Here is a 23,115-nt window from a genome sequence, read left to right on the forward strand (position 1 = left end):
AGCATTGATTGTAACAGTGGAGTATCAAGCAGATCAGAAGCATTTCACTTCCTACCAAGGTGCAGGGCTTGGGTTTCAGCGTTTTCGTTCTGGTGTTCGTCATTTTCGGATGTTCTCTAGATCTGATTGGTGTCCACACTTTGAGGGTAGCGGGCCGCCTACCCGTCTCTGTTGCTAATGGTTCGTTCGAGTGTTGCAGTTGTGAGTCCTTCGTGGTTCGCTGGAGAGATGAAAGAAGTTGATTCTGGCTTGTTTTTCGAGGTGATGTATTTTACCGACTATTGCCAAGGTTCGCACGAGGTGTTCACCGAAACGATGGTTTTCTTTATGAAAAACAAGGTGGATTTGGCGAAGGAAAGCCCGGCTGGATTTCTTCGTGAATAGTTTTCTGTGATGTGGATGCCTGGGTTGCAGAAACGATTCCGTTTGTTTACGTTCTTTTGTTTTGAAATGATACACGCTTAGAAGCAAATGATGATAAATCTTAATTTTCAAACCAAAGACACAGCCGGTGTTAACACAACCTGTATACACATCTCAGGTGGCGATGGAAATCCCGTGCTAAATGTTAAAAGTTTTTTTGTAAACATCGTAACCAAGACAATTCGTGACGTCAGTTGCATTTTCAAACAAACAAGCATCATCGCTGTACCAGCGAAAACTAGAGGAAAAAAAACATGGTTAACTGCTGTTTACGATTCTCGCCTAGGATACATAAACATCCTGGCAAGTGACATAAGCTTTGTTTACCTTTTTACTTTTTGAATAGAGTTGTTTTTGACATTTCTCACGCACATTAACTGACATCCCACTGGCGTGTACAGACGAGAACGGGACAATTAACCTCCAAAAATTTCAGTGCTAAAATCGAGCAGTCGGCCGACGAACACGTTCTTTTTTTAGGTTAATGTTCCCAAAATGAAAAAGTGTCAGTGCAAAGCCCTTAATTGTGACACGAATACTACTAGCGGCAAATAGGACTATAGCGAATTCTGTAATAGTGTGTGTGTGTTTGTTCATCACCTTATTTGTACCACATTGGTGTTAACAGGGCTGAATGTATCAATTGAGGATAAACATTTCGAAAGGGTTTAATTTATTTAATAAAACATTGCTGCAATAAAGAACTACGATTTCAAAAGCCGTTGAAACTTTTGTTTGGATTTTAATCCATTTGTTTTCATCTCCTTAACCTTTTTTTTCAAGAGTGGAATGAAACGTTGAAAGCTGTATTTCAGAGCCTATTTATTGAAAAAACGTTTATCACCTAATGCTTGATACGATAATCTACATATCACCCGAATATCTCCAAATAATTTTATCGTTAAACGTTATTGAGAATTTAATTATGTGAGACCACTCGGGTTTAACTACATTATATCATTTTCATCAATCCGAAACACATCATTCCGGGAGGAAAAAACTGTAACGTAGATTTTATTCCTATTGAATAGTTGAAAGTTGAACATTGCCAAAAAAAATGTGTGTGAAGATACAAAGAGCGTTGTCGTTTTAGCGCAAAATGCAACATTTGAAAATAACAGAATATGAGATGCGATATTTTTTTTCTCGTTTTTGTATAGAGAAGAGGGAGAATGTGGGATATGAGCTAGTGGGTATTCCTCCTTCATCATACTCAATAAGCGTTAGTCAATTTCGGACGTACAATAGTGTGTGTCCACTTGCGCCACCTTAGTAAAAGTGTACCTCATCTGATAAGGATTCCTCGGCAAGACGTCAGACGCTTGCTTCGGTTGCGTCAGTTTTCCCCCGCAGTGATCGTCTGGGCAGACGGCAGCTCGCTCGAGAAAGCAGTACAGGTAAATAACCGGACCACAGGAGATTTCCCTATGGACACGGAACCGTAAAGTTTTACAGCGAGGTCATTGAACTGTAGCTTTTTCAAAGTCCTCGAACCGATGTCAGAGAAGCTCGTCAGGCAGGAAGGTCGTTCGACCGAGAGTCCGAGTCCGGCAGGAAGGTCGTCCGACCGAGAGGATCGGTTTCAGATAGAAGATCGTTGGGCTGGGAATCTATCAGAGAACGTTGAATCGTGAAGCCATAGAAAAGGCGATGGCCTTAGAATTTATTGCAACGCCACTGATAGGTCGTTGGAATGGGAAGATATTGAGTGGGATCTGGAAAGTCGGTGGACCAGGGAACTTTTTGGAAGATCATCGAGTTGCGAACAGAAGTAAGATTTTCAGGCGAAATCGATGCTCTCTACGTTGAGGAGTTTGAAAACTGGCATCACACTAGAACAGTGCCCGTAATCCTTTGCAGAACGAATCGGTCGATCGAGCGTGTGAGGAAAAGGCTGCATAGACCGTGTTGCTCTACAAAAAATTATTTGACACCTCGGAACAACTTAGAAAATATGCAAGGGTCTGCTTGTTTCTGTGCAAGATGTGGTATTCCTAGCATCGACTTTTCGTGAGTCGTTTTTCTCTGGTTCACCTATGCTCATGTAGTCTTTTGTGATGTCATGTGGGGTAACGAACATGAAAAATCTGAGGTATTCAGCTAATTCAAGAGGCAACCTAAAAAAAGGTTGAGGACTCAAATGATGCAACTATCCCGCAAGAATCTATATTCCGTCATGGAACCAACCCTTTAAAGGTTGTCATTAGAGTGCCCCAAATGATCCAACATTTAAAAAAGTTATGCGCTGCAGCGCTACAGGCTTAAATTGACCCTAGGCCTAGTACAAGGTCTCATGCCAAATTTGGGTCATATCGGATGATGGGAAGGGGTCGCTCAACGGGCCTAAAGTTTGTATGAGATTTTGGGACATTTTGTTCGATAGGAACACGAAAATTTAGTTTGCATGAATAACTTTGATCACCTTCGGCCGATTCCTTTTAAAAATGGTTTTTCTTAAAGCTTTAACCAAGAAAAATATTTCATCCGAAGACTGCATTTCGATTCAAGCTAAGACACAAAAGTTATTAAGCTTCAAAAAATAGTTATCTTTTTCTGAACCCTTGAAACTAGAGATGTACCGAATATTCGGTCGGCCGAATATTCGGCGCCGAATACCACCAAAAAACCGTTAAGCCGAATATTCGGCTCACCGAATAGTTGAGCTAGGTATTCGGCCGAATAGGCCGAATAGGCCGAATATTTATTTTTTTAAATTTGAACAAAAACAGACTTGTAAAATTTTTTAACTGATGTTGGATAATTTAAAAAATATCCAAAAGTAATGTTGAAAAACTTTAAAATAACCAAAAACTTATGGTTTCAGTAAAACATTTTAAGCGTTTTTCACTTTAAATAGGAAGTAGGCGTTGACTCGGTTGCAACGCACGCGTTTTTTTTTTCGTCCGCAGAAAATTTGTGCGATTTCGTCTGTAGAATTTTTTGAAAAACTTATTCTTTTCATTGAAATTCAAGTGACACTAATTAAAGTCCACCATCCGACGGAACTAGAATAAGAGTACAAGGTGCCGGAAAACGTTCGAAGTGAAATTATCAGGGGTGTTAAAAGTATTATGGTTTTGGAATATCATCCGCAAGGCAAAATATCTGACAAATCCCCGAATATTTGTGTTTTAGCTGTGAAAATAGTGGAAGTGAAAATAGTGTTGGGGAAGTTGGGAAATGTTGAAAATACTTCTATCCGGGTTTCTTGTGTCCCCATTACTGTCTCATCCGTTCTCCCAATCTGCTTGCAGAACGGAACGGAACAAAAATCAAATGTTTGCCCCAGCGCTCAACCATACAGGAAATAAAGCTAAGTGACATGTTTTTTCATTAATTATCATATTCAAATTTTTTCAAACTATATAACAAAGTTTTTCAATGAAATCAGGAAATACGTTTGAATCCGTTTGCTGAACAAAACATTTGAAGAAAAATTGAAAAAATACTACAGAATCTGCTGTTGCGCTATGTTAGTATTCTCATTCATTTTTTTGCAATCAGGCGTGGAGAAGTCAAGGCTTGCTGAACAATAATTTTTTTATGATGAAAGGGAAGGATATAAAGTTTTAGAAATTAAATGTTTGCCTAATAATTTAATCAATTTTTTTGGTAAGACAATTGAATCCGATAATTTGTCTCATCTTAGTTAGTTTAATTGATGTCAAAACTAGTTTCTAAGGAGTAAAAAGTAAATTTATTCAACAAAAGGTATGTATACGAGAAAGATGTTTTTTAATTCATAAAATCTTTTGAAAAGATAACTTTTTTTTCAAAGGATTTCATGGAGATTTTAATAACATTTTTTTCTGTTTTATCAATGTTTCTTTTCAAGAGCGAGCAAAGGCGCTATATCCAAGGTCAATGACCAGAGATAAGGTACAAAGAAATTCAAAATTTTACATCATAACTTTAATAAGTTTAAGCTTTTGAAATAAACAGATAAAAATCAAATTCCGCCAAAAATTTTGAATTTCTGTGTGAAATAACCTTATTTCCATCCATTTGAGGAGGAATAACCAAGGACCGGAATCCAGGAGCTAACTTCTTTTAGCAAATAAGCTCCCAACGTAAAAAAAATATCTAATCATGGAAACGTATGGTACTGTTGTCCACGTTTCTTCCTCCCTGCGATCCAGTTGTCTCTGCGTCTAATACTGCACAGTGGGCCCGGCCGAGTAAAGATGGGTAGTAAATGTACTTTTACTACTCACCGGGATGCTGACAAGATCTGGCTGTGTATGTATCATAAGCATAAGCATAAGCATAAGCATTAAGCGTTTTTCACTTTAAATAGGATTATAAATCGATTATACTTCTTGATATATCCAGAATTCTCCATAAACCAAATAATATTCGTTTGGCCGAATATTCGTTTGGCCGAATAGTTGAAAAGGTCACTATTCGGTATTCGGCCGTTCGCCGAATACCACTATTCGGTACATCTCTACTTGAAACCCTAAAATTCGCATTTGAGGCTAAACGTTCATCAGTTGAACGACGCAAATGTTATTTATTAGTTCTTCATTGATCGGTTATACGACGTAGATAAAATTGAGAAAGGTGTTTGGATGATAGTACATCGTTAAAAAAGAATGTAGTGTTCAAGCAAGCACACAGAACTTACCTTCGGTGGTATGGAAGGTTTCTGCTGTATTTGCGGCGGTGGTTGTGGCGAATGTTGCTGCTGATGTTGTTGCATCTGTTGCTGATGTTGCAGCAACTGCTGCTGTTGCTGCTGTTGTTGGTGTTGCTGCTGCTGCTGTTGCTGTTGATGGTGTTGCATCGATGAGTTGCTGTGCTGCTGCTGCTGCTGTTGCTCTTTAACCGACAGAGAGCTATGTTTGCTCGGACGTTGCAACGAACGATACTGGTTCAAGGTGGCTGCACACAGCGGTTGTTGATTGTTCTTCAGGGCTTGAGCGGCGGCAGTTGGAATTTCGGGCAGTGGTTGGTTGATGATCGAAATGTTGCTCTTGGTGGTGGCCGTTGAGGCAGACGATGGCGGTGGACTGGCGAATGCTGATCCAGCTCCCGTTTCCTGGTACAACTGATTGGTGCTGGAAAGTGATCTGTGATGCTGTTGAGTGGTTGCCGGCGGTTGCGATGGCGGCTGCTGGTGATGGGAAGTGTCGATACTGTAGATGGTCGGTTGTGGCGGTTGATGTTGCTTGCTGTCCAGGTTGCTTTCCTTCTTCAGGATCGATGTCGTTGTGGTACCGGTAGATTCGGTAAAGCCGCTAGGTTTCTTGTATGGCAGCGTTGCACACGAGTAAGATTGATTGTAGTCTTTCGAGACGGTTGAAATGTTGAGCTTTGGTTGATTGGAATGACTGTGACGATCCGGTTTGTCTTGAAGTTGGGTGTGCTGCTGTTGCGGTTGTTTGAACTGATGGAGGCTGCTTTGGTTCTGTCCTATGATTGGCTGTTGGACGTTCTTGAGCAGCGGCCCAGGGCTGGTGCCCCGGTTTCCTCCACCAACGGAGGCTGTTAGAGAACCTCCGTAGCGGCCTCCATGCCGCAATGTGGCACACTTGTTGGCTTGAGTGACATTCCGAATCGCTTTCGGCCCGATGCTGACGTACATAGGATCAAACCGATTGAAGCCGTTGTTGCTGATGTCCCGCGGATCTTTGCTGGGATCGTTTTCGATGATCGCTGAGGCGGCCGAAGCGGAGAGAGCGCCCGTAGAAGCTGTCAGTTTCTTATCTGCAAGCGAACCGGGTGTTAGGAGCGTTGCGTTAGTAAAGTTGTTGTTGGTGGTGTTAGAGATGATGGTGGTATTGGTGGTGGTGTTGGTGTTAGTCATGGAAGCAGACGGAGAGCGATGCGAAGTGCTGGTGCCGAACTCACCTAACTTATTGCTGCCTGCAGACACATTGCAGGCAGGCGATTCTCAGTAGAAATCGTTCGATTCGAGCGTTTTACACTGTTTTACTAAGCGTGGCGTATTTCCCATTGTTGGGCCCTGCTACGTACGAATGCTGCGAAGGTAATCGTCCGAGGGTATGATGGCCGGAGGCTCTGTTTTTTGATGATAGAAAACAACATTAGAAAACGATCATGATAGATTAAGATATGTCTTTTCTCTCAAATTGGAAAAGTGTTTGTAATCTGATACAGTTCTGTGACGCATGTTTGTAAAAGTGTTTGTGTACAGTGTTTTGCAACTTAAAGTTTCAAAATCTAGCCAAAAACATTTACATTCTGAAACTAAACAATGGATCTACTCAATACAGAAGTCTTGTGGAGTAGTTTCCAAATAAAGACATGACGTAAGTTAACGAAAAATATAACAAATACGTTCGTTTATCTAACATAAATAATTATTTTAAGAAAATTCCTGCATTTTTCTCCTGGGGGTGATACAGCATGTTCCATGATGCTATTGCTTCCTATCGGAAGGCTTCGTTACCATCATCCATGAGTGTAATCCAGTAGTTCGTGAGACTCAAAGCATTAAACGCATGTGTTTGAAAAAGAAAATTCAGATCACAGACAACAGCTATCGAGATCATCTAAGAATACAGCCCAATGAGCTAAAACTAGAAACTAAAAATACTAAAAAAGAAGCCATGCCTGTTGTCATGCACCACAACATTATAATCGGGTGGGGGCGATTCATCGCCACTGTACGATGCCAACCCGCGCAATCCGTGAGCGGTGCCGTTGCGGCCGCTGCTGGCAATCAGACCGGCTCCACTAGCGCCACCGGCGGTCGTCCCATTTCCGGTGGTGATCTGCGCATGGAGCAATGTCCGGTTGACCGTCATTGTGCCGGAACTGATCGGTGCCGATGGTGAGGCCGTAGCCGTACTGGCCGGGAAAAGCGGCGTCGTTTCCGATTTGTCCTCGTACGGGCGTCTGTTGATTGCAAAAATTTAAATATTAATAACAATTAATAACATAAATTTACAGAAATCTTACTTCTTGGTGAGATAAATCCAGGTGTGCGAATCGACGCAGACCAGCAGGCTCAGAATGGCGGCCGATACTAAGCTGGCCAGCAGCATCAGCGTCAGCCCCAGCAAACCCGCCTCGCAAAGTCCCCGGGTAGCGTCGGCATAGTGCTCCATGACGGTGCGTCGATCGGCCATCGCCGACAGGGCAATCAGCTGCCGCTTGCTGTCGTCCAGTTCCCCGTTGAGCCGATTGATCTTGGAACTGAGCTCGAACCGGGGATAGAGATCCATCGCGATGCGGGTCACCGTTTCGAGCGATTCCTTGGCCCGGTCGACGTAGTCCTTGGATTCGTTCAACCGCAGTACGTACCGGTTGGTGCCGACCGAGCTGCAGTACGTGTACTGGACGTCTTTGAGCTTTTGCTGTGGAGAGATGGAGAAATTTGGGTTTTAGTAACAGGTATTTGATGTTGAATAACGTTTTCTTCGTTTGTTTCAAATGGCAAATAAAATATTTCAGATGAAGTTGTACTTCAGAATAGAGACAAAAAGTTCCAAAAGTCATCCCTTTAGACCGTTTAGGTACATAATATTAAACCAATGATATCATACTTGAACCGAGTGGATAGCTCCAAAAATACTATGGGTATCTGTTTGGCTTAATTTGAATAAGTGTCCAGCGACCTCGTGATTATTTTCACGTTCAAATCACTGTCTCGAACTTATGAGCAAACTTTAGCCTTTTCACCACTCAATCAGTTCCATTTCAAGTAAACCATGTGCTAGTGGTAGCACGATCTGGTACTTAGCTCATGCGTACCGGAAAGCCTCTTCTGACCTAAACTAAAGAAGGCCTGTGCAGCCTGAGTGCAGAGATGTACAGAGTTAAAACAAAACCTTTTCCACTTCTTACTAAAGGCGGATACGCGAATCCCCAGAGAAACGCGGACTGAAAAGGAACTTTCGAGTAGAAATAAACTCCCGACTCTTATTAGCGAAGAAATATAATAGAGTCTTTATTCGACAAAGTATCAAAGGCGACTGGTATTACAAAAGAATAACGAACCGTTTCGTGTGGAGATGCAAACAAGTAAACAAGGTACGACAAGAATGTGTTGTAGTGGTTGATGATTTCGTCCACACTCCCCCTCAGCGACCAAAGCTCCTAGTGTGTCAGTTCGATCATGTCCACCAGCATTCGCTCTGAGCTGGTAGTTCCACCTCCTCGTGGTTCAGGGCGGGAACGTGTCTGCAAGTCCGGCGTATTGCAGATGTACGGCTAAGAGAACTATCACTAAACCCACTGGAGGCCGTCAACGGGTCCGGCAATTCCGCGCGGAAGAAATAGCGCTCCCGGGTACTTAGGTACCAGCACCCGAGTGTGAGTGTGAGGGTCCAACACGCGTTCGGGGGGTCATGGCCCTGAAATGCGCCAACTCGTTTTGCGTTTCGGTGGGTATAGACCCGACTCGCAAAACGAGCAGATGCGCAAAGTGGTGGCCAATGGTGGGCCAATCACTTAGAGACGTTTTAAACACGTCAGTGTCAGTGAGGCACAGTATGCCGGAGGTGTCAGGGTTCGACACGCATTTCGAGATGTGTTGCGTCTGAACCGCGAGTGCGACCAGATGAAGACGGTCTACAGCTCGATTTGCGCATCAGGGAGTAAAGCACCCGACTTGAAAATTGAGTAGTTGCGCTGAGTGGTGACTTAGGAGGCTTGTCTGCTGACCCGCATGTTTAAACAGAGAAAGTGTCAGCGGCAACCCGCTTTGTGTTTCTGGACTTCCTGGACTAGATCCACAAAGTTAGTAGCTGCGCTAAATGGGGACCTCTTTTAACACGATGAGATGTCGGGTCCTAGCTCGTCAGAGGAAGAGTTGTGTTGGAATGAGGTATTTGCTGACAGAGGATTCGGAAACGAGGATTGCCTTGAAAGTGTGCTAAACAGTTTGAGGTGGGAAAAAAGGTCAAGCGGCCCCAGGTGGATTATATGGCGTAGGGGCTACAACCCAAGCAACCAAAAGTCCCATAAAACGGGTACAAAAACGCTTACACAGCCCCATCATTGATATACAGTACGTTCTATGCAGCTCAAAATTTAAGTTGTTATTGATACTTTCAAGTTCCAAAACAAGTCTTAATATTCTTCTTTTCAGCTTCTAGCGGCCTCTTAATTCAGCTTCCAAAAAATCGCAAAATGAGCAAAAAAAATTCTCTCTATCTCAACTGAACCGTTGGCTTCGGTTCATATCACCTTCTTTTGATTATTTACTGTGTTCTGTACCGGTGCCGCCATGATGCCACGCGCTGGATTCCAAACTCGACAAATTGCTCAATTGCTTCTTTCCTACATTTCCTACATTTCCTACATATATCGCATCATAACTCAAGTACAAAATTACTTATTGAAAAAAAACTTGCCCGGCTTGGTGATCGAACCCCGACCTTCGTGGTGAGAATCGAACACGCTACCACGAGACCACGCCTAGACGTTGTTCTTACTGAAACTAAAACTCGAAGTGGTGATTTGATTTTGAAAGCACATCAACGCACTTTTTGTGACTTATCAAATCCCGTTTGAGCACTTTTGTGCCCTTTATGTGACTTACCGAATCCCGTATTGAGCACTTTTGTGCCCTTTATGTGACTTAAGTCCCGTATAACGTACGTATAGATAACTTTTGCAGCTTTCAAGTTCGTTAATGAGCACATATATTTCACTAATGGGAATTGGGCAAAACAAGTCACATACAACGTACATATAAATCACTTTTGCAACTTACAAGTTCATTAATGAGTACATAAAGTTCACTAAAGGAAATTGGGCAGTTGATTCTCTTTGTCAGCCAATATGTAACTTTCAATGCCTTCATTCAAGTAAATATGTGACTTTTGGTTGCTTGGGAATGCTCCTTAGCATTGTATCATGAGTCGTCCAATTGCACCCATGGACCCAGAGTAGCAAACTGAGGGGACGCGGTGGCTCGCCCTGCCTTGGATTGCAATCCGTAAAAAGGATTTACCCCCTGGGTCATCAGCTAATAAAAAAAATCTCATCAGCATTCGGTACTTGTAACACCTAAAGGCTTCGTAAGGATGTCGGCTAGGATCTGGTTCCGATGGACAATAGACCCAGACAACTTCTTCTCGATCTACCATGTCCCTGATGCCAGCTCGTATAAAAGATAGGAAACTTTGGTTGTCTTCAAATATCTCACTGAAGTCTGCCATCAAACGTCGAAGCCACAGGATTTCCTGGCACGTTTCACTCAGTGCCAAATACTCGGCTTCCATGAAGGACAAGCTCACACAGGATAGGCGGTGGCTTGCCCAGGTGATAGGACCACTTCCGTAAAAGAACAGGAAACCAGTAGTGGATCTTCTCCCGCCCAATGTCCGAATAGCCGATGAGCCCCATTCTTTACCAGGCTCGAATCTCAACCGTAGTTCCATCGTGTCTTTCAAATTACGAACTACGCATTTTGCGGCTGTCCAATCCATTTCAGTCGGTGCACTAACATTCCGGTCCAAAAGAGAAACAATCAATGTCCGGCCTAGCGTTCAATGCAACGTACAATAGAGCAACGATGAGACTTCTGTGGTAATACGTATCCCCCCGCCTTTATGATCTTGATGGCCTGCAGTCTTCGAAACTGAACTTTTTGAACTTGGTCTTGATATAGCCCGTCAACTGCAGACTGTATTAACCGTTCTCTCGATGATCTTCGTGCCCCAGAAATTGCTTTACCGTGCCGAGATTGTGCCAACATCAACGTACCTATATCGACAACATGATGACACCTGATGATCGTCAAATGTATTGGCACATATCCGATTGACACTGGTTGAATCCAATTGCAACTAGAACCTTATGGAGCGCTTGGTTCCAGCAGCGTGCCAACTGTTTGAACCCGTAGATTGACTTGAGGAGTTTTCAGACAAGCTTCTTTTTCTCGAAGTTGACGTATTCGGAAAACTGCCGCATGAGTATCTCCTCTTCGACTGTGTCATGTAAATAGGCGGTCTTCACGTCGCATTGTTTGATCAGCATTCCACATTTACCCGCTTTGATTTGAATCGCTAGAAATGTTTCCAGTCTCGTAACCGTCCGTAGCGCTGGCTGTAGCCCTGGGCTACAGGTCTGGCTTCGAGTTTAACGATGTCCACCGGCCTCGTTCCGCTTAAAATTAAACATCCAGCGTGACCCAACAGTATTCTTGCATTCCGGTAACTGAACCTAATGCCATGCTTTGTTCGATGAGATGAAATTCCTACTCCAAATCCATCGCTGCTTTCCAGTCAGGGCACTGCAGCGCTTCTCGATAATCCGACGGTTCTTCGATTTCGTCCCTAGCAACACCAATCACGAAGTCACCATAACGAGCAGGCGAAACTCCGCAGGTTGCTAACACTGGACGCCGCAGTGTCTGCTTCTCCTAAATCTGATCTTCGTCGGACCCCGAAACTGCATCGGATAAACCTTCGAATACAGACGAAGAACTAGCACGAACACAATCCGCTTCATCAAGAACCTCGGGCTGCGGGCTGCGGGTACTGGGATCGGGAGTTCCACCAACTATTCATCTCCTTCTTCGGACTTATCTATTTTCACCGACTGCTCCGAACCGTCTCCCAGCTCAATAAACCTGGCGTCCCGACTTACTCTCAACTAGTTCGTGGAGCGATCGACGAAACGATGGCTCGCCCGATGCCGAGAACTACTCTACTCCGCGGGTATTTCCCGCCGATGAATGACGCTTCCATAACAACCTTAGATACTCCCCTCGCCGATGGGGCCAATCTATTCCGGCTGTAATCCAGTCATCTTCTCTCAGTTAGGCTGGCAATCCTTGGGTCCCGCGACTTACATCTTCCCGTCGTGTGTTGGTCCAATGTAGCTTTTTTGGACTCACGCCGGTTGCAGCAAACGTTCGGGACTTACATATGAACGCTGTGGCTGGGACGTATGGAACAATACACCAGTGAGGCACATTTTTGACGAACTTGGACTTATGACTCTGCTGAAAATTCGGGTTAGGGTAATTAAAGTTTTTTCTTGGCTACCGTTGCGATAGAGAGCGGAAAAACGACCTTTTAGTTCGTCGGGGAGTCTTGGCAGTGCTGACCTTAGTCTATTCAGCTCTTATACCATATTGAACAAGCGAAACGTAGTTTGGTAAGGAGGAGTGTTTTGTTATGTAACATTTATGAGACAGTCATACGCTCAACAATCACTCTGATAATACAGAAATTTCCAACTTGTTTCCAATTGCAAAACCAGTGTCCACATGTGCCAGACCGAAAATTCCGTATATTAAAGTCTGTTTCACATAGAATCTGGTCGCATCTTTTCATTTACTGCAGCGCCCCTAGTTGTCACATGGCGAATCTATTGACAGTGTTTTGATTCGAATGACTTAGTGGTGAAAATTTCATCAAGATTGAAGCAGTCAGTCAAAAGTTATCGGCGATGGAACGCGAAAGGCGAGAGAAAATTCTGCACACTCACGTAGAGAATCTGACGTGGTCAGGGGTAAAGATCGTTAAATTCCTGAAATATCCAAAATCGACTGTAAATTCGGTGCTGCAACGTTGCCGGAAGACCCTTACGGTGGATCGAGCAAACCAGGCGTAAAAGTGGAACATATGACCGGAAGCTGCGAGCAAAGGTAATTCGATCAGTTCACAATAATCCTGGAATCACAAATTTCAAGACGATCAAACACAGTACAGCTCGACGAATTTATTTGCGAGAAGGCTTGCGGTCGTATCATGGAAGCAAACACCCCAACAGGACGCTGAAACAAAACCTGGTTGCCAAAACCAGGGCAAGGAAGTTGTACGAGAAAGTTTTGACCAAATACAACGGATGCATTTTGATGGACGACGAAACTTACGTCAAAATGGATTTTGGACAAATACCCGGTAACAAATTTTACCTTGCGAAGCGTAAAGGGAATGTTGCGGGTACATTCATGTTTGTTTTCGCAGATAAATTTGCTCGTAAGTTGATGATTTGGCAAGGGATCTGTAGTTGTGGGAAGAAGACTAAGATTTTCATCACTGGGGACACAATGAATGGAAATGTTTACAAAGAAGAATGTCTCCAGAAGAAGGTTTTGCCATTCATTCGTTCTCACAAAGGTCCGGTGAAGTTCTGGCCGGACCTGACAAGCTGCCACTACAGCCGGGATGAAAAAAAACCCGCTCAAATGGAAAAGTGGTGGAACAAGATGGCGAATGAGGTTACCAGCAGTACAGTGCAGAAAATGATGGGTGGTATCAAAGAAAAAGTTCAAAAATCCATCCGATTAGCTGACGAATGATTTTTATGTATTTTTTTCCTAAAAGTGCAATAAAAGCCCTACAAAATGACATTTTTACTTTACTGTAACGTTGATAAAGTCGCGAATGCCATAAAGATGGTAAAACGACTATAATCGAAACAAAAAAAAAACTTTTTTTTTTGATATTTCTTAATTTGACACGGCTCATACCTTGAGGTTTTAAGGAGCCAAACTCATTTTTTATTGTATTTACAATGTTTTTCTTAGCTTAGCAATTTTATTTAAAAGAAAAAGGAAGATAGAAAGGGAAAAATTAAAATAAAAAGAATTATAGACGTAGATCGATAGCTTTGAGGAAAAGGTAAATTTCGAAAATGTAGTCCAAGTCAAGCACAGCCATTACATCCCTCACTGGAACGTCAGGTAGTTTTCCTCGGGCCCGAAGGGAGTCTATGAAATTCGTTCTGGCGACAAGGTGTACCTCACACGACCAAACAATATGCTCGATGTCATGGTAACCTTTGCCGCAACTACACAAATTGCTGCCAGCAATATCAAAACGATAGAGTACTGCGTCTAAGGAATAATTATTGGACATGAGACGGGAAAATATACGAATAAAATCCCGACTCAGGTCCAATCATTTTTTTACTTTTGTTGTACGTTATTTCTTTGCGGAGAAATGATCTATTTTATCCGACCAGATTCTCTTTGAAATAGGCTTTAATGCTGAGATTCATTTTTTAGCAAATAAACACAAATGACTTGAAGCTGTCAGCGGGGAAATTTCGATTCCGGATTACTGTTTTTTCTTCATCCTATGCGATTGATTCATCCCTTCATCCCGGAAAACGAGAAGAGTTATGTTGGAGGGGATTTTTTGTGTATCGGACTGTCCAAGTGATTTTTTTGAAAAATTTCTGAATATTGTACGAAAATTGGCTTTCCAAGTTTTACGTGTTTAAGTATAATTCTAGTTTTTTTTAACAAAAAGAAAGGAAAATTAAAACTTTTAACAGCAGAAAAGTTTTTTAAACTTATATGTCTTTAATATAGCCTTTGAATGCCGAATTTTATACCGTTTATTTGTACCACATTTGACCCTTATGTGCCGCCACATATTGCGATTCTATGTTTTTGTTAGATGTGAAACACTAGTGTTCATTTGAGGGACAAATTACAAAAATCTATGTAAGTTGACACATAGTCACAATGTGTCGACTGCGATGAGTGTATCAATGCCTGAGACCAATGTAGTGTAGTCGGCAGTTCTTCGTCCTATGCTGAACTCCCTGTTTATTCGTAGTATTCCTCACTTATCAATTACTAATTCGAATCATTTCCTGAGAATTTACAACGAATATTTTGAATTTACACTGTTTTGTAAAAAAAATCATGTCCAAACTTATAAGTCTGGATATGTCTGGGAGAAATGACAAAAAGTCTGGTAGCCTGGAAACCTAAAAAATGTCTGGGGAAAGTCCAAAAAGTCTGAAAGATCCAGAAAAAATCTGAAAGGTTGACATCACTGTGTGTGAATTTATTTCTGCGATGCCTCGAAGTAGGTTTGCCAACATTTTTTTTTTTTTCAAATATCAGGGAACTGGTCAAATAAAAATCAGGAGAAATCAAGCTACGTTAAAATAACGGAAATTTCGCTCAAAGTGATCATCTTTTTTTGGCCATCGCTTAACATTTGCATTTCAACAATGGTACTTTCTAGTTCCTTACTACCCATTTTTCATCAAATTTGCAAAAATCACGCAAAATCGGGAATATTTTAAAAAATCGGGGAAATTATATGGCTTATCAGGTTGTCAGGCTGAGCCTCGAAAATCAGGCTAATCCTGAAAAATCAGGCACATTGTCATTTCTGCTTCAAAGTCACCAATGCAGAACTGTTCTCTTCGTTGTGTGCGCATTGACGTAATGATTGAAACAAAGATTAAATCACATTTTTCCGAAGCAAGTTTACGCATGTCTAGTTTGGGTTATTGATGGATATAAATGAGGCATCATTTTTAGATTTTGCCGACTCTCAGGCGTTGTTCAGTGCCGTTTTCCAAGCTCTGAGGATCCAGGATGCACTTATTGAGGTTCTTCGAGAAGATTCTTCAAAGGCATTATAGTCACGGTGGCTTTAATTCCGGTGCCAAGAACTCTGTTGATCTATGGATGTATGTTGATTACATAGCTCTCGCGATAGTTTCGCTTTATTGTCCACCAGGAAAATAATACTTAGAACACAATTTGCTCGTTATCCATAACATGACTGGTTCAAATATGCCGGGTCAGTCAACATTTCTTCCTTAGACATTAAAATTGTGTTCTTGTTTTATTCCTTTCGTTCAAATTCCAAAGATCTTAGTTTATTTATTTAAACAACAACCCAAGTATAGGTCCAAATGATGACTTAAAATTAAACTAAAATTTACACAAGTACATCTTATTAACGATTTCTCAATAAACTTATAACTTTTCTTCGGAAAACGTCCCTCGAAACGTCGAAGTCGAAGAGCTTGGGAAGCGGTTGAACGTTTTCATAACACCGATGAAAGCACTAAACATTGGCTCTATAGTTTTTCAATCGGATGTATATATACAATCGAAGATCTTAGCTTCTTACTCCATGGGGTCGCACACTTCCAGGAGCGTGGGGCAATCGATTCGCGATGTCAAAAGATTGGCGACGAAAGAGGCTCATGTTGCATTTCTTGGTGTATCTATGGCTATGAGACGACATCGATGTGAATCATCAGGTGAAACGGGTCATGCCAATTTAGGTGTCTGAGGGCATAACGCAAAAAGTACTGCTTGATAGCCTCGAGCCACTCGGTATCGTTCTGGTCAGTGATGGTCAATTTCGCCCGTCACGCTTGACCCAACTAGTTTTGTTTCATCGAACGACTGGCACTGTTCTCAATTGACGGAGCCTCACTACTCGCATGACGGATAAAGCACGACAACAATCAACATTTCTCCATCATCGACTGGCGAAGCTCCTACACATGGTCAAAATTTCTCCTGAGAGTGACTGGCAAATCTCTTCACACTTCGATCGGCTGCTGACGGCAGGTACAACTAATTGAACGACTTGCTGGCAGAGAGCAACAATAGCAATAAAAAACAGAAAACGAGCTTTCTGGCAGGAGCAACAATAATAATAAATGCGTTTCTTTTTCGTCATCGGTCGTTTGAATGCGATTGCTTGACTAGGTTATTATTTTAGCTTCAAATGAATGGGGAATGAATGACTGGCAAACGAAGTGACTGGTCGTTAAGGAACAGTCAATTGAGTTTGACGGACCAAGAGGCTTCACAGTCACAGCTTCACGCCTCATGACGATGACTTTTGCCAAGCCTGGTTCTGGTAGTAGGAATACCAGACAGCTGATGCGTATTCGAGAATGGATAGAACTATGCTGAAATACAGGCTTTTTACATCCTTGAAGTCCTTGGCTTTGAACTGACGCTTACGGTCGAATATTACGATCATTGATATGTCCACCCGCAGAATGGACTCATCTCCTAAGAAGTACTCCGCGCAAAAAGGGCGCCGTCTTCGTGAGATACTGATGACTGCACATTTACACCAGTATGCGAAAGGATTGAACTGGTTTTGCAGGAAATCAATGTCGTCCTGACCGTTTATGGTGTAGTACAGTTTAAGATCATCAGTATAACAAAGTTTCGGGCCGTCGAGGAATGTGAGCACATCGTTAAAATAGATTAAGAAGATGATTGGTCCTAGGTGACCACCTTGGGGCATACGGAGGAGACAGGGAACTGGCGGGGTTTAGAGTTTCCTGTGCGAACTGTCGATTAACGTCCAGTAATATAACTGCGGAGCCAGCCAAGTAAAGGTCCACAGAATCCTAAGCGTCCAAGCTTACCAATGGCAATATCGTGGTTCCCCTTATAAAATGCTGCTGACTAATCGGTATAAATGGCGTCGGTTTGAGACTAAGTAGCCAAACTATCGCCATATAGGAGGTGAAGGACAACAGGTTAGTTGTCTTGGAACGTTTGGTCATACATCCAAGCTGATCGATTGAAGAATATTGCTTACAGTACGAGAAAATCAGATCCATTCGAACAGTTTGAAAAATTACACATAAAGTGGAGATTCCTCTATAGTTGTTGATACCCTTTTTTTTTAACCGAAAACATGTAAGCTTCCTTCCACAGTGAAGGGAAGGTGACTCTGTCCAAAGATGTTTTAAAGATGACTCTCGCAGGAGTCAGTAAAACAGACATTAATCGTTTAATACAAGTAGATGGTAAACCCATATCTGACAGCGGTCTTCACAGGTTCTGGGGATGTTGAAGCAGTAACAAAAGCTCTCGAGAATATTTGAGCAAAGAAATCACTGATTCCACAATCAGGGTTCGCAGTGTTGCCATCTAGAAACATTTGAGTTGGAATACCGGGTTCATTCCGTTGATTTTTTTTGACATGCCTTCAAACCGATTTTGGGTTGGATTTGAGGATACGTTGTACTCCAAAGAGATAATTTTGGTAACAACGTTTACTGGCTTTTTTAATAAGCGGAGTTCAATCTTTGATATACATCCTTTGTTTTGGGAAGATTTGAGTTTATGGTGATTTCTCTTTGCCGTCTTAAGTCGTCGCAGTTCTTTCGTAAACCAAAGAGTCAGCAATAAGACGTAATTCAAGACATGTGATCTTATGCTATTTTACATGATCTATCAGTTTTAACGATTAATACAAACAATCAATTCAGTATTTATATACAAACATCAGATTTTCAATTCATTTAGACGCATCTTAAGATAAACAGAATTTAAATTTACAATATTTAAAGTTGACCTCATTGAATCAACCATAGAAAAAAAAAATTGAATCTATCATATTTATAATTAAATCAATCATATTGTTATAGTTGAATTTATCTTGTTCATTATTGAAACATTCATATAATTATAGTTCAATCTATTATAATTATTATTGAATGTATGGCATCAATCGTACATAATAGTTGAATTTATTATATTTATGGTTGAATGCACAAAATTAATCATACAACCGCATTATTAAATGCATTATTTATATATTGTTGAGTGTACGAAATCAATCAGATTGTCTATTATATGTATTGTTGAAATTTTTGAAAATTACAGTTGGTCGAGAATCAATCAGATTTATGATTGAATATAAGCGGATTATAGTTAGAAATACCATACTTTTTCTCCGTGTATAATTTTAAATTAACTTTAATCTCATGTGATCGTTCTGGATATGGCCTAAGGCCCTTGTTTCTGACCTAACTTCGGTAGATAGGTTTCATTTTTTCCAAGTTAGGTTTCAAATTCTAATTCAAACCATCCGACCATTCGCAATCAATTAGAAACTGACATTGTCATGTTGCAATGAAAATTGCAACCCGATTGGTTGCAGTAAGAGTAATTTTCAAATGTCAACGGGAAGTTCCCTCGAAATAATAATTCTTTTCATTATTCGAGACCGACCAGAGCTGTCCGACGTCGTCTTGCAGCCAGAGCCTGGCACATGTTCCAGATTTACTCGAGCAGTCTGGTTTTTATCTTTCTCCGAAACTTGTACCAGTCATTCTGCCCCACCGTAATAAGTGTGCCCCCGTTCTTCATATAAGTTCGTTCTATCAGCCGCAGCAGCATATGTAGTTACGTTTAAAATGTGCATGTCCCATGCAAAATTGTGCACCAGCACTTTCGAGAGCGTCATTAAAATCTTACCGCATACAAACACACTCACTCACTTGGCCAGGTTGTTGACTCTGCTGGCCATATTTTCATTCATAAATCACCGTCTTCATTTTCTTATGGATAAAAAGTTGCTCTCCTAGGAAAGAAATGCGACTTTTTTGTTGTGTTATTTGTTGCAGCAGTACGCCTTGTAGCTCTACTCAACTTTAGCCTAAGTGTGACGAACCGGGTAGAAGTTCTAATTAAGAAAGGAACAAACAAAAATTTCTCAGCGTATTTTAAGCTTAGGGGATTCAGGCTCAGGCTTCCGGTGCCCGTAGATTATAGTTAAGAAGGCATCCAGAGGGGGTTTTGAGTCGTTACTCAAAACACACTTTCTGAGGACACTAATCTCATACGAAGAAAAATGGTTTCGAAAGTTAAATCCAGCTGGCGGCGGCGGCAATGGGCGGCCATAATAATGGTCAGGAATAAAAAAATAAGTCTGAGTTTTCAGAACCAAAACCAACCAGAGCCTCCCCCTGTCATTAATGGGAAAATAAAGTTAGGGCACAGAAAGTTTGTGCCCCGGATTTGGCGGACCTCTTTACGTCACCGTTTTTTTCCCTAGTGCTCTTGATTCTCTTTTGTTCTAGAACCGAGAGAAGACAAATTTGACAAACTAAATACTTTTCATGTTTTAAGTTAAGGAAAAGTTCTCCGGCGTTGGCAAAAATAAACTTTACGAAAATAGTGCCATTTGTGTCCTTCTTGAGCTTATGCTGGACTTGACCAGTTTTTTTTTGTCATAGAGAAGAAAGTGCCATAATTGTCTACCCGAAGGAGACTGACAGTTTGTTCAGGTCAAAAACTTTGGAGGAACTTTCAAAGGTTCCAAACAATCAACGGTTGTTAACATTACGGAGAATCCCCTGGAAATTATTCACTCATAATTTTTATAGCTGTAACATCTTTGTTTAGAACTTTCTTTCTTAGAAAAATATGAAAAAATAGATTTTAAACTAAGGAAAATTCATGATCCTTGAAGAAGGCATCCCAAGAGATCCGAAACGTGGGAAAAAACCCAAAACTTACCTGGCTGCAGATGTAGTCGTTCGGTTTCATGCAGAAGTCCCCGAGGGCGACGGCACTGGCCAGATAGATGCCGGACAGGAGCCAGCATACGGTCACGGCTAGGAGGCCGCAGACGCTGAAGAAGATCAGCGCACAGCGGGAGCTCCGGGTGGCCCCGATGACCAGGATGATGCACAACACCAGCAGGAAGGTCAGGAAGCCGAGCGTCGCCGGCCATCGCAGCTCCTCGTAGAACTCGAAGGACTGAAAGAGGAAGAGAAAAGGTCATAAAAAATCAGTTTTGCCAATCAAAATAAGCCATAACTGGAAGAGAAGAGTGAAATAGAGTAGAGCAGAAAAGAGTAGAGTAGGGTAGAATATGGTAGAGTAGAATAGAGTAGAGTAGAAAAAAGTTGAGTAGAGTAAACTAGAGTAGAGTATAGTAGAGTAAGGTGGAGTAGCGTAGAGTAGAGTAGAGCAGAGTAGGGTAGAGTAAAGTAGAGTTGAGTAGAGTAGAGTAGAGTAGAGAAGAGTAGAGTAGAGTCGAAAAGAGTAGAGTAGAGTAGAGTAGAGTAGAGTTGAGAAGAGTAGAGTAGAGATAATTTGAGTAAAGTATAGTGGAGTGGAGTAGAGTAGAGTAGAGTAGAGTAGAGTAGAGTAGAGTAGAGTAGAGAAGAGTAGAGTAGAGTAGAGTAGAGTAGAGTAGAGAAGAGTAGAGTAGAGTAGAGTAGAGTAGAGTAGAGTAGAGTAGAAAAGAGTAGAGTTGAGTAGGGAAGAAAAAAGTAGAAAAGAGTAGAGTAGAGTTAAGTACGATAGAGAAGGGTAGAGAAGAGTAAACTAAAGTAGAGTAAGGCACAGAAGAGTAGAGTAGAGAAGAGAAAAGTAGAGTAGAGTAGAGTAGAGTAGAGTACAGTAGAGTAGAGTAGAGGAGAGTAGAGTAGAGTAGAGTAGAGTAGAGTAGAGTAGAGTAGAGTAAAGTAGAGTAGAGTTAACTTGAGTAAAGTAGAGTAGAGTAGAGTAGAGAAGAGTAAAGTAGAGTAGAGTAGAGTAGAGTGGAGTAGAGTAGAGTAGAGTAGAGTAGAGTAGAGTAGAGAAGAGTATAGTAGAGTACACTAGAAAAGAGTAGAGTAGAGAAGAGTAGAGAACAGTAAAGTACAGTAGAGTAGAGTAGAGAAGAAAAGAGTAGAGTAGAGTAGAGTAGAGTAGAGTAGAATAGAATAAAGTATAGTGGAGTGGAGTAGAGTAGAGTCATGTAGAGAAGAGTAGAATACAGTAGAGTAGAGTAGAGTAGAGTAGAGTTGAGTAGAGTAGAGTAGAGTAGAGTAAAGTAGAGTAGAGTAGAGTAGAGTTGAGAAGAGTAAAAAAGAGTAGAGTAGAGGAGAGTAGAGTAGAGTAGAGAAGAGTATAGTAGAGTAGAGTAGAAAAGAGTAGAGAAGAGTATAGTAGAGTTGAGTAGACTTTAGTAGAGTAGAGTAGAGTAGAGTAGAGACTAATAAAGTAGAATAAAGTAGAGAAGTGTAGAGTAGAGTTGAGTAGAGTAGAGTAGAGTTGAGCAGAGAAGAGCATAGTAGAGTAAAGAAAAAAATAGAGTAGAGTTTAATACGATAGAGAAGGGTAGAGAAAAGTAAACGAAAGTAGAGTAAGGTAGAGTAGAGAAGAGTAAAGTAGAGTAAGTAGAGTAGTGTAAAGGAAAGTAGAGTAGTGTAAAGGAAAGTAAAGTAGAGTAGAGAAGAGTAGAGTAGAGAAGAGTAGAATAGAGTAGAGTTGAGTACGGTAGAGAAGGGTAGAGAAGAAAAAAACTAAAGTAGATTTAGGTAGTGTAGAGTAGGATAGAGTAATCTAGAGTAAAATAGAGTAGAGTAGAGTGGAGTAGGGTAAGGAAGAGCAGAGAAGAGTAGAATAGAGAAGAGAAGAGTGCTGTAGAGTAGAGTAGAATAGAATAGAGTAAAGCAGATAAAAAAAAGTAGAGTAGAAAAAAAATAATGTAGAATAGTGTAGAGAAGAACATAGCAAAGTTGAGTCGAATTGAATGAAGAATAGAGATAAATGAGATAAATTCAAATCTAGTCAATTCAGTCAAAATGTAATGATTTCAAATGAAATGAAAAAAAAATTTTTTTGACACGTTGTCAAAAACATATTTTTATTTTTTTTTAAGTTTTATTATTTTACATTTCAAAAAATTTCAAATCAACAAATTATTCGGCCATAGTATTTTCTCTCTCTCTTTTATGATTTTTCGTTCAACGGTTGAAATGCACATCAACCGATTTCCACCGTTGAAATTGGCTTTAAAATTTGAGAGCTTTGTTTGTCGGTGAAACGAACAAAATGCAAAAAAAATTTTCATTCCCTCGTTCTTTGATTTCCACTCTTCGGCAACCACGAACAAATTCCCGGAATCAGAATCTTGAGAACTTGACACAAAAAAGGAAATTTAATCAATCTCTGCTGAACCATTTGGCGGGTGCAGCAAAAATGCAAAATGCACTTCCATTTCATCAGATCCATCGGAGATGGAAATGAACTTGGCTTTGCCTTTGAATCCATTTTGCTGTTCCTGCTGCTGCTATTCTTTGAGCGTGAGGGCGAAGATTTCATTGGCAGCACGGCAAATGGAAAGCTGTAAAATTTTCTTACTTCCTTGTCAAGAAGGAGGGCAAAGATTTCAACAATGAAGCATACTTACATAAATAGGAAAAAAATTAATTTAAAGTACTTCGGTGGATTTCAAACAATCC

General features: G+C 41.2%; 2 protein-coding genes across 3 annotated transcripts in view; both read right to left on the reverse strand.

The window, feature by feature from the left end:
* LOC129758055 (alpha-protein kinase 1-like) overlaps nucleotides 1-6,418 on the reverse strand; it is a 115,300-nt gene extending 108,882 nt beyond the window's left edge. Inside the window, exons 1-2 of one of the 2 annotated variants that reach the window (XM_055755483.1) lie at nucleotides 6,277-6,418; nucleotides 5,051-6,132 (exon numbers count right to left, since the gene is read on the reverse strand). In XM_055755483.1, the coding sequence (XP_055611458.1) occupies nucleotides 5,051-6,010 (960 nt within the window). In that variant the 5' untranslated portion in view covers nucleotides 6,011-6,132; nucleotides 6,277-6,418. Of the gene's footprint in view, nucleotides 1-5,050; nucleotides 6,233-6,276 lie in introns of those variants that run through there. The other variant, XM_055755482.1, reaches the window with a different exon arrangement.
* LOC129758056 (protein tweety-2) overlaps nucleotides 6,320-23,115 on the reverse strand; it is a 216,479-nt gene continuing 199,683 nt past the window's right edge. Inside the window, 5 exon segments of the mRNA XM_055755485.1 lie at nucleotides 6,320-6,358; nucleotides 6,360-6,447; nucleotides 7,003-7,287; nucleotides 7,351-7,748; nucleotides 20,396-20,638. Coding sequence (XP_055611460.1) covers nucleotides 6,320-6,358; nucleotides 6,360-6,447; nucleotides 7,003-7,287; nucleotides 7,351-7,748; nucleotides 20,396-20,638 — 1,053 coding nt within the window.

This window comes from Uranotaenia lowii, chromosome 3, assembly GCF_029784155.1.
Source record: "Uranotaenia lowii strain MFRU-FL chromosome 3, ASM2978415v1, whole genome shotgun sequence".
Classification (NCBI taxonomy): Eukaryota; Metazoa; Arthropoda; class Insecta; order Diptera; family Culicidae; genus Uranotaenia; species Uranotaenia lowii.